This window comes from Leuciscus leuciscus, assembly GCF_965113295.1.
Source record: "Leuciscus leuciscus genome assembly, chromosome: 19".
NCBI classification, from domain to species: Eukaryota; Metazoa; Chordata; class Actinopteri; order Cypriniformes; family Leuciscidae; genus Leuciscus; species Leuciscus leuciscus.
This window is the reverse complement of record NC_138743.1, coordinates 28,410,728-28,425,375: the sequence shown is the minus strand read 5'-3', so window position 1 is coordinate 28,425,375 and position 14,648 is coordinate 28,410,728. Positions and strand designations below refer to the sequence as shown.

The window sequence follows — 14,648 nt, the reverse complement described above, 5'->3', positions numbered from 1 at the left end:
ATCATATGATTGCTGTGAGTGTTTAACTAGCTCTTTTTATGTACATTCGGATCTCTGTATCTAGGCCGTGCTGACATGTACGGATAACCGTATCTCCCGAGTGAGAAAATCACATACCGAGAGGGGTTTGGGAGGAGACCCTCAACATGTGATATACATTCATCTTTTTTTCTAGGGTAGGCTACTCTAACAGCTATGGTCACAGGGGTCATTGAAGTCTATAGTTTAAGGGACTATTTCTTTGTTAAAGCTTTACTATAATGCGTTATATTAAAGTGTCCTCTCCTTGAGAGAAAGAACGTATTATCTTGATGTTTTGAGACGACTCTCCTGTTTATAGTTAGAGCCTGGCCAAATCCAACCTTGGAAAAGCTGTGTGTCGGTATGTGTGTGTGTGTGTGTGTGTGTGTGTGTGTGTGTGTGTGTGTGTGTGTGTGTGTGTGTGTGTGTGTGTGTGTCTTTTTTTGTTACAGGTTAAGGAACAACTGGCATTATTGGAGATAGACTGAGTTGTTGTTGTTGTTCAGCAACCCAAATCTGCGACCTGGAAGATCATGGCATGCCTGCATACAGTTGCATAATCGATGGAGATATGCTTCAATCTATCTGTATATGTGTGGAAAATTACTATGTTTATCTATTTCTTAGCCAAATATCTTTGTAACTGTAAGTGGGGCGGCCTACGAACTCCTGAGTGAGTCTTGAAGCTGACTTCTGCTGATGAAATTGCAAACTATCTTCAGTAAATCTTTTCTTTAATTTATTATAATTCTGACTCCGGGTCTTCATTCATCATATCTGGTTCTGGGCCTTTGACTGTAAAACCCCTTACAAATTATAAGAAAAAAAAGAGTAGGCCTAATTATTGTGAAAGCATTTATTGAGAGTAGCACTACAGTATGTAAGTCCTTTGAATTAATATGCAGTATTTATGGAGTCAGTGAGAATTAAACCAGCGGAATATACAGCAATTTCCGTCTTTGCTATCCGCTTAGAAGACTGTTCCAAAATGTCACTTTTTCATGATTGAAGACAGTTCCAGAATCATGCTCTGAAAAAGAAGAAATTATTCATATTTACTGCATGAATCATTAGGGTAATGAAATTAACATATCAAACTTATAAAAAAAAATTATTCAATGAGAAAGTGCATAATTAAACCAAATTTAAAAATGTAACATCAACGTAAAAAAAACTTGAAACCTCTTTGAGAAAAATAACAGACAATTTCATGATTTGACACTGTTGACACTGTTACGCATTACTTATACGTCACTTTTTCTTTTTTGGTTTGCTGTACTACTGAAAAAAACGTAATCCTAACCTTTATCTCCATATCAAAATCTTAGTTGGCCAGACAGTGATTCATCTTTACTAAATCTTTAAATATTGGTGTTTGAGACACCATTTTGAGTTTTTAAATGTTTAGCTTAAAGGTGCACTATAAATGAATTGTGCTCATAAACAGAAGTTTTGTCACTTGAAACGGAGCTGAGGCTTGGATCCAGAAACAGTATTTGTTTCGTCACGACTTACAACAAACGGATAGTGGGTTATATGTTCGTCTACTCACCATTGACATTCTGCGTCCAGAGGCAGGGGGTGGTGTCATAGCTGGACTCTCCCCTTGAGCTATACGGTTAGCCTCCGTGTCCGATCCACTCTTGGAGTCTGGACTATCAGACGGGCTCTCTGAAAGCCCCCGTGACATGAAGCTAGCTTTCCTGGCAGTGGGATAATTCACGCTCTCCGGGGAATCACTATCCTCACTGAAGTCTTTACATTGACTGACACGGCTCTGCTTCCGTAATGCTGCTATTATCTCTGTGTGACTGGCTCTGAGTGAAGCTCTGGGCTGCTGATTAACATTTCTGGGTGGTCCAGAGCCCTTGGGCCCAGACTCGTCGCTGCTGCAGGAGTGCTGACGGTTGTCTAAAGTGGACCGTCGTTCTGTGGCTCCCAGCTGTTGGAGAGCCTGAAATTCAGGCTGGCTAGGAAGACGGTTCTCCCTGGGGGGTTGCTCAGATCCATTAGGGTCCCCTTTTGGCTCCTCGTGGCTATATGGAGGACCAGCCATTGGCATATAGAGAGGCAAAGGTGCCATCTGTCCATCTGGCACCTCTGTATGGGAAGAGTGCACCAAATGTATTTGTTTTTGTGGTGAGGAGGTTGTAAGGATGCATACTTGATGGACCATGGAGTTTTTCTTTGACCTGCAAATGCTATCTGCATCTCCAGTGTACTTGGATCCATATATGGTCTGCTTGATCTTTTTCACACCAAGATGGAATATCTCCAGGAGATTAAGGAACAAGGATACCCCTGCAATGACCAGCATGAAAATCATGAAGATGCTCTTCTCCGTCGGCCGTGAAACGAAGCAGTCCACACTGTTGGGGCAGGGGTCACGCTCGCACTTGTATAATGGCGCCAGTCCGATACCATAAAGTCCATACTGCCCCACTATGAATCCCACCTCCACCACTGACCTGGTTAGGATTTGCAACACGTATGTGCGCAGTAAGGAACCCCTCAGAGGGGCCTTCCTCACTTTCTTCTGCTCTTCCAGCTTCTTAAGCTCCTTCTCTATACATTTGTGCTCCTCCAAAGCCTCCGTCTCCTCCAGCTCCACTTTCAGCTGAGCTTTCTTCTTGTGGCGCTGCTTCTCTAGCGTCCGGAGCCGGTAGAGTGCATGTCCCATATACACCAAAGAGGGTGAGGAGACAAAGATGATCTGTAAGACCCAGTATCTGATGAGAGATATGGGGAACGCCTGGTCGTAGCAGACGTTCTTGCATCCAGGCTGCTCCGTGTTGCACACAAACTCACTTTGCTCATCGTCCCACACATCTTCCGCAGCAACCCCGAGCACAAGCATACGGAATATAAAAAGAATGGTGAGCCAGATTTTGCCCACAATGGTGGAGTGAATGTGAACCTCCTCCAAGATACTCCCTAACAAGTTCCAATCTCCCATTTTCACATGGCCTAAAACTGAAAGAGTGAAGGTTATAAATTACAAGGACAAAAATAGGTAGATAGATAGATAGATAGATAGATAGATAGATAGATAGATAGATAGATAGATAGATAGATAGATAGATAGATAGATAGATAGATAGATAGATAGATAGATAGATAGATAGATAGATAGATAGATAGATAGTTAGAATTTCAACTATACTAGGTCACATTAAAAGCGTTAGATTAATTACACCCATACAAATAAAAACTTACATTTTAAGTTAGTGGTATTCACAGAACACTTGCTGCATCAATTCATCACACTAAAAAAACAATATCGGACAACTCCAGTATTCTTTCATCCTCGTGGGAGTAATTAGAACTCCTCTGTGGACCTTGCTTTGTTGAATGAAGTCCAGTTTCTCTGTGCATTGAACTCATACAATGCTACTATCGATCTGTGGGCTGGACAATACCCTGAGGGGGCTAAACTGCATCACAACTGTTGAGGGCAGGTCAGGGGGAACATACAATACCAAATTACCGCATGGCCTGTGTAAAACTGTGCCAAAGTGTATATGTTCAGGTAATTAATAATGAACTGTAAAATCTGAACATACCCAACATTATCTTAATGTTAATCGAATATATGCACTTAAAATATTGGCTGTTTGGAATAGCATACTGACACACTACTCTTACTATTATAGTATAGAGTATGTATACAGCAACCAGTATGCAAATTTTCAATATGCACAGCGCACAGTTGGACTATAAGGCTAAAATGTGCAGTAAACATAACAGCATGAAATACTGTATCCCATAATGCAATGTGTTTGACTTGACCTTCCATTTCCAGTGTGACAAGTGAACTGGAAATAATTATAGCTGCAATTTGCATCATTTTTATATTTACTCATTTTATCGGATTTGCAAAATAAAAAAAGAGAGACATTTTTACTCTACATTACATATGCAAAATTGCACTCACATGCATTGTGATGAAGTCATGTGACAATAATGTAGCATACTGCTTCTTTAAAAATGTATTGTTACATAATACACAGTTTCACTAATTCTTAAAAATAGTATGTACAGTGTGCACTGTGCAGAATTCAGTAAGCAATAAGCCAGATTCCTCTCTGAACATAGCACTAGTGTCTAGGCGAGACATGATGATCAATATGTCATGTCCGATTTTAGTCTAATGCTTTAAGGGCTATTTTAGGCTAGTCTGAGGGTGATGTAACAAGAGAGAAGCTGAAAACCACCTTCAAGAATGTAAGCCAGCTGTTGATAGCTTAGTGCAGATAGAAATGTAATTAACTGTGGAGTTTAACAATTGCATATACCAAACACTTAGGTGCAAAGTTCAGATTTAATAACAGGTTGTATTGTGTATGTACAAAAATGTGAAGAATTTTGGTTAGATGTAAAGTGATGCGAATTTCATACTGGCACATTCATTTAGGTTACATCAGTGTGAACAAAAGTTAAATCTAGATTTCAGAGAGGGTTGCCAGGTTTGCATAACAAAACCCTCCCAATAACGGCCAAATCTTGAACGGTGTAAAAGTAGCCCAATTCCGCGGGAAAACCACGGACTTGGCAACACTGATTTCAGAGGTAAAGTAAGGTTAACATCTGCCAGACTGTGACCTAAATATCTCAATTCTGCCTGGACAATAGGATTGTCAGTGAGCTTGGAATTGTTCAATGAATCACTGGATTTATATCCCCTGTGATATAATAGTAAGCCTAAACATGATGGTGATATATTATTGATAGGAACTGACTTTATAGGCCAACATCAACTAAAAATCAAATTGACACCAGTTGGTTAATTGGAATTGCAAAAACTGAACAGCCAAATATATTTTGTTTGTCATTGTTTTCATATTTTATATCAAATTGGTTTCCGACAGTATATATATAATCCTGTGATATGGTAAATGTTATTTTGTAGATCCAAAAGTTTAGATAAGTCTTCGATGCAGTTTGAAAACTGCAAAATATGCATCTCAAATGGAACTTGCCATAAGATTTCATAAATAAGATTTATTTCAAGATTTGTCAGAACTTACAAATATTTACAAAATGTATTTCCAAACAACATACAAGGTATTTTTCCCACATCTAGTTTTCTCTCTCTTACAGAAAAAAAAGAAAAAAAAAAGAAAAAAGAGATCATAGAAAAATCTTTGTTCAGTTCAACTTTACAAATATATACACAAGGGAACACCTCATTCATCACCTAGAAAAAATAAAAAATAAAATAAAACTGGTACTCTTAATGTTACTCTTCAGTCTTCAATATGAAAATATCAAATCTTTCAGGATGACTAATGGAACAAAGATTGAAAATTCAAATCCTGACAATTGCAGACCAAAAAAAAAAAAAAAAAAAAAAAGTTTAAATACTAATAATCTTTCCCATCTCTACATTTAGAGCCAAGTTACTCCTACACCCACCTTATTCACATAACCAAAAAACAAAAAAAACTAAGTGATCAAAACTTGAGGCCTATAAGCATTTAGGTTAAAGATTTAAAAACATTTGTAGTTCAGAGGTAGGTTTAAAAGGCATTGCAAATCTCACAAAAATCAACTTACAATGTCCTTTAAATACTTTTTTTGTTCATTTAATTGCATAAAAACATGACAACTGTAGTACTTTGTGCAATGACCAACTTGCCAAAATAATGAAAAACAAGTAAATTCTAAGGCATCATACAGGGCTTCAAGCACTGAAAATACCATGAAGCGTCATTTATCTACTTTGTGGTGTCTGTTTATGTCCTTGACACAGATCAATGTAAATTTCAGAGTAGACCACACTGCAAATGTTTCTCTAGCTTCAAAATGTTGCCTGATTGGTGTCTGGTTTGCAGTAATTATGAATTTTATAACACTGAATGTTAACTAAAGAAAAAAAAAGCCTCTAAAATAACTTTATACCATTTACTGCAGATCTTTTGGTGAGTTACAACTGTAAGTGCTTTTTCAAACAGATGGACAACATTAACAGATAGAATACACTGATTTTTGCCGTTGGATGCTGATGCACGCATTGAAATCTCCATAGATTTCTTTGTAAAGTCTGTTCAATTTCATTCTTGTTCGATCAATTCTCCATTTTCTCTTTCTTCTTAAATAGCTTCATCAATTGAGAGAATCGCTCCTCAATCTGTCAAAGAACAGCAATCATTAGTTCACGACAAAGCAGTTCGCTGACGTCACAAGAGAATAATAACAAACCATACCTGCTCTGTTGACTTCTTCAACCTTTTCGACAGAGCAGCAAATGTCTTGGGTGAAGTCCCCTTCATTTTAAGCTCAATGAGTATGTCCCGATCTTCATCCCTTTAAAAGACATCAGCTTTTTTTATTGGATTCTTAAACTTAAGTACACAAACACACATTATGCACACAGAATTAATAACCGAAAATAGGAGTGGAAATTCATTTAACTCACCTGGTCCATGACACCACCACTTCCCCTTTCTTCCTGATTACATTCTTAGCAGACAGGCTACTAGGGGACACCTGGGGTATTGCAGTTTTCAAGCCTTTTTCTTTGGAGGATTTTGACCTTTTCTTATGCCTGGACTTGGAATGTTTATCTTGAAATTCCTCTACCTTTTGACGCTTTGCCCTTGGCTCCGATTGGTGCTCCTTGCGTTTCTTTGACACCCTCTTGGATTTAGCCTCTGGTGGATTTGGGCTCTGAGTTGTGTTACTTACATTTCCTGATATCTTCTCTGATGTTTCAGCCTCTGTTGCACTGCTTTCCTCAGGAGCAGTAACATATGCTTCTATGGAAACAGGCTCAGCATTGTTGCAGGACAAGTTGTCATCACAAGCACCTTCAGGTGAGGATTTTTGGCTTGACTGTTGAGCTTCTCTTGCTTTATCTGCAATGTGACATGACTCGTTTACCTTGGTTGGGCTTTTGTTCAACATCTCTCCAGGTGCAGGACCCAAGTCTTCATGGGTCAGAGCAAGATTAGGCTTAAGAGATGGCTCTGAACATTCTGGTAATGCTGGTACTACTTTCCCTTCATTTTGTTTACTTTCAATTGGGCCAGTAGATGTCCGTCTTATTCGCACAATGAAATGATCATTTGACCTCTCCATTACCACAGCCTGCATTTGTAAATTAGGTTGGAATTGGAAACCAGATGGATCAGAGCCCTCCCATGTCCTGCTGGGACTCGACCCACAACTGGAGTTGTCAGTGTCTAGAGAAAGGTGGATGTCCTGTTCAGTGGCATCTTCTCCATCAAGAAGAGCGTCTTCACTATAATGGGCACTGAGGACACTGTTTGGGGTAGATAATGGCTGTCCTGTTCCAGGGTGCAAGAAACTTAAGTGACCATCGGACTTTAATGGTGAGGGAATGGTAAGGGACACAGCTAGATCTTCCGCCAAGATAGAGAAGGACCTTTGAGAGATTACAGTTGACTGAAGAGGAAGATGACATGGTTCAGAATTAGAGGGAACTTCTAACAAGCAGCTCTCATCGAGAATTGCTGGGTCTACCAGCATTTTGCTGTTTGAAGCAAACTTGTAAGGGGAAATGGAAGACCAGGATGTGATAAATTTAGATGGGGTTGTCTTGTTAGGGGTCATCTTGTTAGGGGTCATAATCCCAATCAAACTATCCCCTGGAAGTCCTTCTTTTCGAGGTGTGCTGAGTGGCCAACTTGTATTGTCACCAACAGGTACACTGGATTCAAGCAAATCAGACCCTTGCAAAAGACACTTGAATATCTCTCCCATTTGAGAGTCAGAGACCAAGTTGAAAGTTAAGCTTGATGTCTGCTGCTCGGTTAGAATTTCAAAGTCTGACTTATCCTGAATTGATCCATTATGGGAGAGACATCGGACATAGGAAGAGATTCTATTATCAGATTCTGAGGTACCTTTGTGGAAAGACCTTTCAGAGGATGAAGTAGGAAGCTGTTGTGATGGCGTCACCTTTTCCGGCTGATCGTCTTCATTCATGACAGCTTTAATGTTTTTACCTCGGCTCCCAAGGCCCCTGCGAGGCAGATTATTTGCAGGGGCCTCTCTGACGAAACTTCCTGTGTCAACTTTTGACTTCTTGGCCCTGTAAAGATGCCCAGGTGTGCTAAATGGTTCTTTTTCTACCACCTCACTTTCAGCCTCTTTTCTTTTAAGGGTTGCATTTTTATTTTCATTTGATACATTCTTGGATGGCTCAGACTCACTTTTGAGTGCTGTCTTCAGTTCCTTGAACAAGAAATCAAACTGCCCATCCACAAATGTCCACAACTTCTGCTTGAGGTCTCCAGCTCTCTGCTCAAAGATACGATTGACAATGCCATTCTTGGTGACCTTGCTCATTATTGACGAAATAATCTTATTTAGTCTAACTTTGATGTCATTACCTTGGCAGCACAATTTATCCAAGTCAACCGAATTGATAAATTCTGTAAAAGAGGCATGAGACATATCCACTATACAGCAGAAGGCAGTCTTAGTGACATTTTTCTGAAGCTTCATGTACTTTTTCCTCAACTCAACTCGAATAGATCCTAACAGGTCCATAAATCCGTCTAGCGTATAGACCGCTGCTTTGAATGGTGGGCTGACAGTTTTAAAGCGTCTCTTACTTGAGGTAGGACTGTCGTTAGAAGCAGACGACTTTGAACACTTGCTTTGCTCTGAATATTTAGCAGGGGCGCAAGATTTCTTTTGGGACACTCTTTTCCGAACTGCAGGTAGCTTTGGACTTGGAGTACCTGAGGTTGGTTTTTCCTTTTCTCTTGGAGGAGTCTGGATAAACAGAGGTCCCTCTTCTTCACTCTCACTCACTATCTCACCATCCTCCAGCTCATCTTCCTCAGTTCCACAAGCCGATAGGGCATCTTTTGTCCCTTTGTAGGAAGAAGCTGTGACTGAAGAGTCAGGTGACTTATTCTCCTTGTTCATGTCCATATTTACTTCATCCTTATTACTGCCAGTTGTTACGGTTGAGAGATCTTGAAAAGAAATAAAGAAATTAATATTAGCAAGATGTACACATTAACCTGTTGAGCCAATTATTGCAAGAGTCACGCAAACATGCATTTCAATCAAATGTTCATGGAATAATTAGAGCAATTTTGGCAATTATGGGAAACATAGGCCAGGTTTCACAGACAGGGCTTAGACTAAGCCAGGAAAAAAACAAAACAGTGCCCAAGAAAAAAACAAGTTTTGCATCTTAAGACAAAACAATGGCATTGACATATTTTAATATAATATGATGCATCAATGCAACTTGCTTTCAGTTAAAACAGCTAAAAAATGCATCTTGGTCTGGGACTAGCTTAAGCCTTGTCTGTGAAACCAGGGGTTACAATGTTAAACAAAGCATTACTATCAAAAACAAAACAAACACTTACCTTTGTTAAGACTTTTGACATGTGGTTGCTTCTCAGCAGGCTGAGGCTGTATTTTTTTCACCTGACGGACTGGGCTTGTGAGAGGGCTGATGGGCTCTGGAATAATGTTCCTCAGGGTAAGCATCATGGAGTCTTCATCGTGGCAAAACACAACAGGGTTCAATGACTTCGTGTCCTGTTCTTCTTTTTCTGTGGAATCTGGCTCTAAGAAACCAGGTTGCGATGACAACATGGTATCCTCTTCAACAGTGGTGCTATTATTTGGAGCCATAGTGTTCTGACTCCATATTGGACTTTGATGGGATTTTTCAGATATTTTCAAATTTTCAGATGTGTCCTCTGCTCTCTTATTGTCCTGTTTTGAAGTGCCCACTTGTTCAACATCACAAATAACTTTGCTTGGGTCACCTTGATCTACACTAATTGTACTAGACGAAACTTCCATGTTGACAGAACTCCCAGAAGAATTCATATTAGGAATACTTTGTGCCTTGTCAAAGCATGACACATCATCTTGACAAATCCCTTTTGATGCTGGTAGTAAATCTTGAGAGTTGGCCTGAGGATTCCTTTGGATTTCCATGTGAGAAGTCTCCTCAGACAAAGTGGCAAAACGATCTTGTTGCTGACAACCATCAACTATTGAATCAGGAGTATTATCTGAAACTACCACTTCTGATGTTTTAAGGGGAAAAGTGATAGAGACAACAGCATTACTTATAATTCCCAGAGTGTCATTCTCACAGACATGATTTGGAGACTCTCTTGTAAGGGTTAATTTTGATAATGAGTCTTTGTCTAACACATTGGAATCTGAAGTCTTGCCTCTTTTCTCCTCTGAGGTTTTAACAATGGATGGCAATTTGTCCACAGCCTCTTGACTTTCAGTGGCATTCTCTTCTTGTACCTCCATATCTGTTTGTTCTGCTGACGGCTTCTCAGAGGCTACAGCTGTGAAGAGATCAATAACTTCTCTAGACTGTTTGCAAGAACTGGTAAAGTCTTCTTTTTCACCTACAGTTGTGACCTCAGGGTTCTTATCCATTTCCTCATCGCTGTGCTGGCTGTTCTTTAATTCATCGATGACATAGAATTCCTCCCTAGCGTCGGATAATCTGCTGTTATATGAGGCGGCATCTTCAGATGCTGCTCCAATGGCTTCTGTGGATTCAGAGGGCTGCTTCTGTTTTTTAAGAGGCGATAGGGTAAGGTTCAATGTCTCCATGAAACTCAGTTTTCTGTCTGGACTATTATCCTCGGATGTTTGGCAGGGATTTATGCTGACAGCTACCACTGATGGTGACTCTGCATGAACAGATTCAAGATGTTTGTCCTTTTCAGTCTTACTATCGTGATCTTTTCTGGCATGTTTGTGCTTTTTACGAGAGTTCTTTCTGTCATCTTTGGATTCTCCATGCTTCTGTACCCTATGCTCCTTCAAATGTCCACCTCTTTTTCTTTCTCTGTCCTTGACTATACCCTTGTCTTCAAAACAGTTCTTTTCAGAACTTCCATTTTTGACAGGGCATTTCAAATCCTCCATTCTAGAATGATCATAGCAATGAGACCGTTTGCTTTTTGTTGATGGCTCATCGATTCTGCTTGATGATTTCCCCTTATAGACATCCTTTCGTTGAGAATCAAGTCTGGGAGAAGAAAAATCTTGCCTACTGTCAAAGGCATCAACTTGTTTCTTAGATCTTTTATCTTCATCTTTATTATCCGTCTCCTTTGTACTCCTTCGCTCATACTCTTTGCTATTGTCTGACCTGTTACTGCTTCTCTCTCTACTACTACTGCAGTTGTTGCCCTCAACTCTTTTACTCCTCTCACTCTCCTTTGGCCTCTTTTGCTCATGGTCTCTGCTTCTTTCCATTCTGCTGCTGCTCCTCACTGCACTGGAACTTTTCTTCTCTTTCCTTCCATGGCCACTTGAATCTCTTTTCTTCCATTTGTGGTTTTGGGAATGGCTTTCTTCATCCACCACAGAACAATCTGTACTTCTCAAGCCAGAGTGTCTTGCTTCTCTGCTAGTTCTGTCTGCATTTTGATGCATGTGCCCTTGACTCTGTGTCTCCACATCTGCAGCTGTCTTAACTGAACTTTTAGATGGCTGTGAAGAGACAGGTGGTAAGGCTTTGTGTGACAGGGAGGAAGGGCTTTTCGATTGTTCTGAACTAGTAAGAACGACTGGAACCTCAGGCTGCTGATTTCTGTTTTCAGTAGACACAGAACTATCTTTTGCAAGCTCTTTTTCAGTTATTGTGCAATTCTGTGGTTTTTCTAGATTGCCTATATGTTTTAAGGGGGGGTTCTTATTTCCCTTCAAGCTACTGAATCGACAATCAGTAGTTGTATCAGGAGCTCTCGGTCCAGTGCTATTTGTTTTGGAAGTTTTCGAGACATCTGCAACTGTGGAGGGATATTTAATACTCGCAGATTTTCTGTAAGGTCTGTAGTCTTGCTCTGATTGGACAGCCAGGGTCTCAGCAGATTTATTCTGACAGTTTAGAGGACTTTCAAGATCAGTTCTAGGGCATCTCTGGAGCACCTCAAATGGTTGTGGTGCTGCAGTTGGCGGATATGCAGGGTGATCCGACACAGTGTTTCTGTCCTTGTGTTGATTTACTTCATTCATAGTATTATCTTGTCTAGCACCTTGTGATCCTAAAACAGAACTTGAAGGATTGTTTAAACTGTGCCTTGTGTTTGCCGGACCACTTTCCACTTGAGATCGACGGAAATTTTGACTATAACTTCCTCGACTGGACCTGTGATGGCAACACACAAAAAACAGGGAAGTGACTTTTACATAAATCCATCCAATCCTGACACAAGCCAGGGTCCATCATCTGTTTGCTGATCTCAGAACCAGAGTTAAAGTTTTTACCTATTGCTGAGTCTGCTAATCTCCTCATCCTTACGCACAATCTCCATTCTAGCCGTCTTGACGAGAGAACAAATGTTCTTCTTCAGAAGTATGTTTTCACTGCTCAAACTTGAATTCTTTAAATATGAAGTAAAAAAAAAAACAGACTTCTTTATTCCAAGTTTTTGGTATTCATTATGTATCACTATATAACAACGGTTAAAAATGTAAACACACCTTTGTCTGCAGTAGCTGTAACTTTGAGAGCAGTTCCTTAACTTGTTTTTGTGCATCATCAAATTTTTGCTTTAACTGTAATAAAAGATAAATACAATGAGACAATGTAAATATTCTGTCAATTTCTTAACTTTTAAACCAAAATCAAAACCAAACCAATAGCAAGCCATGCAACCATATTCAAAGTTTAGAGTTCAAGTAACAAGACCTCATTGTAAATTGAATTTACAGACCTCATTGTAAGTTGCCTCCTTTTCTTCTTGTTCTTCCCTGATAAGTTCCTCATATATATCCATTGATTCCATTGTCCGTGGGGAAATGAACGGGTTGACTTCACCTAATTATAAACAATTATAACAATCTAAATGATTGTATCCTTCTATTTCTCTGGTACTCATACATGAACAAATTACTATAAACAACTATAAAATATGATGTACTCAATTCAAGACTCATTGATGAAACCCACCTCTGTGCCCATCACCCTTAGGGCTGTTCTCCAGGCCAGAGTAAATGTCCACCGAGTCCTCATTGTAATGCAGAGATTTACCTGTATCAAATACAAACACTGATACAGTCATAATGCAAAAAAATGTTTGGGAAAAAATCCAATACATGTATGTTTTGTTTACACAGAGCTGAGGCCTGAACCTGTTAAGACAAGAAATTGGGGAATAAAACAAAAAATGTAAACCAAACAACATTATCTGGATCAAATTGCATACATATAGTCTATAGATAAACAAATATTAGAAAGCACACTCAGGAGGACTAAATGACCTCAATTTCAAATGCAGTTGTTGTACTGCTCATGCATGTAGTGCAAATATCTACATTTAGTTTATTTTGCCTGACTTGTCTATGATCTTGTGAAATTATTAGTAAAGTTGATTATCTGCTATAATGAGTGTTATCAAGAATACACTTAAAGTATTATTGCAGTGACACAGTAGAACAATACATTGCTGAAAATGAAATGTATATAGACAAGAATGTGGTCTCGTTAAAGTATTTATTATGGATCCAAGATCAATCTAAGATCAATTTACATTATAACTTTATGATAAAGGCAGCAATAAATGCTAGATCCATACAGATGATTGATAATACAATTTTACTCTACTGATCCTACCAGAAATCATATATGTGAAAATAAAGTACACCTGTTGAGCTGTAGAGTCTTACCTGAGGGCTGATCAATACGATCTCCACGAAGTTCATCCATTAAATCCATTTTCAGTCTGCTAATTGAAAGACAGAAAATAGTACAAGTTCCTGAAAACAGTAACACCAACACGCATGTGTCAGTTCAACTACACCACTTCCTGTCATTTACTGAAGAAATACTGCACTGAAGTAATGCAAATTCTATGCGATATTAAAACAAGAGTCAACTATTAAGGTGAAAAAGTAATAAATCACACACAAAAATCAACTATTTACACAAAATATACTTGCAACTGTAAGATCATGGGTTTTACACAAACACCGACGAAGTAAAGCGATCAAAATTCATTATTTATTAGTATAGTATGTGTACAAAGTGAAATTAAATGAAAGTATATGAACAATACCTGTATCTCTGGTAGTGAGCAAACGACAACAGGCGGATATAAAACAGTAAGATGGACCAAACACTGTACAGCGGAGTTCAGGATGTGACACCCATGCTATCGCGCTCATAAAATATAATTTACAGTCAATTAGCAACTTTCAACTTGCTTGTAGACAGCGATTAAAAAAAATCTTGAAGCATATTTCCACCAGCTCCGCGCCATCCTTACACCGTACATTCGCCAAACAGGAAGTGACGTAATTTTCCCGCGGTCTCTCCTTTCCTAAAATATATTGAACATACATTTAAATATCTTTATATAAAATCTTAGCTAAATTTCAGGTTTTTTAAGCAGATGGCAAAATAATTAAATTTTCATATGTTAATTTTTTTAGTACATTAAGTACAACAATAATAAAATGAACAGTATATATTTTGATAAAATAATCCAAATGAAAAAATTCCTTTAAATTCTTATGGTCATTGTTTGCCTAATATTATACTATTATAGATTGCAACGATAATCAATAAAGCTTAAATCTAACTGCTGAACAAAACATGTTCCATATAATAATAATATACATTGCCCTTATTTCAGACATTGGCTACA

General features: G+C 38.8%; 2 protein-coding genes across 3 annotated transcripts; both read right to left on the bottom strand.

Moving 5' to 3' along the window:
- Positions 1-1,012: 1,012 nt before the first annotated feature.
- gja10b (gap junction protein alpha 10 b) lies at positions 1,013-2,977 on the bottom strand (the record flags this gene model as incomplete). The annotated part of the gene is made up of 2 exons (XM_082146551.1): positions 1,013-1,051; positions 1,574-2,977. The coding sequence occupies 2 exons, from the start codon at positions 2,975-2,977 to the stop codon at positions 1,013-1,015; spliced, it is 1,443 nt and encodes a 480-aa protein (XP_082002677.1).
- Positions 2,978-5,007: 2,030 nt separating this feature from the next.
- Positions 5,008-14,304, bottom strand: casp8ap2 (caspase 8 associated protein 2). 2 transcript variants are annotated; one of them, XM_082146630.1, is made up of 10 exons: positions 14,058-14,304; positions 13,669-13,727; positions 12,953-13,033; positions 12,717-12,820; positions 12,484-12,558; positions 12,268-12,383; positions 9,378-12,148; positions 6,440-8,972; positions 6,228-6,327; positions 5,008-6,151 (listed from the first exon to the last, which is right to left on the bottom strand). In XM_082146630.1, the coding sequence occupies exons 2-10, from the start codon at positions 13,715-13,717 to the stop codon at positions 6,089-6,091; spliced, it is 5,892 nt and encodes a 1,963-aa protein (XP_082002756.1). In that variant the 5' UTR covers positions 13,718-13,727; positions 14,058-14,304; the 3' UTR covers positions 5,008-6,088. The 2 variants fall into 2 exon arrangements, with proteins under 2 accessions (XP_082002756.1, XP_082002757.1); XM_082146631.1 differs by having other exon boundaries at positions 13,669-13,724.
- Positions 14,305-14,648: the final 344 nt, after the last annotated feature.

Bases quoted from the DNA above. Each gene is read 5' to 3' on its own strand.
- casp8ap2 (XM_082146630.1), bottom strand. From the start codon at position 13,717: ATGGATTTAATGGATGAACTTCGTGGAGATCGTATTGATCAGCCCTCA. The intron at 13,034-13,668 runs GTAAGACTCTAC...TATTTGATACAG, and splicing joins TCGTATTGATCAGCCCTCAG to GTAAATCTCTGCATTACAAT. The intron at 12,149-12,267 runs GTAAAAACTTTA...TTGCCATCACAG, and splicing joins ATTAGCAGACTCAGCAATAG to GTCCAGTCGAGGAAGTTATA.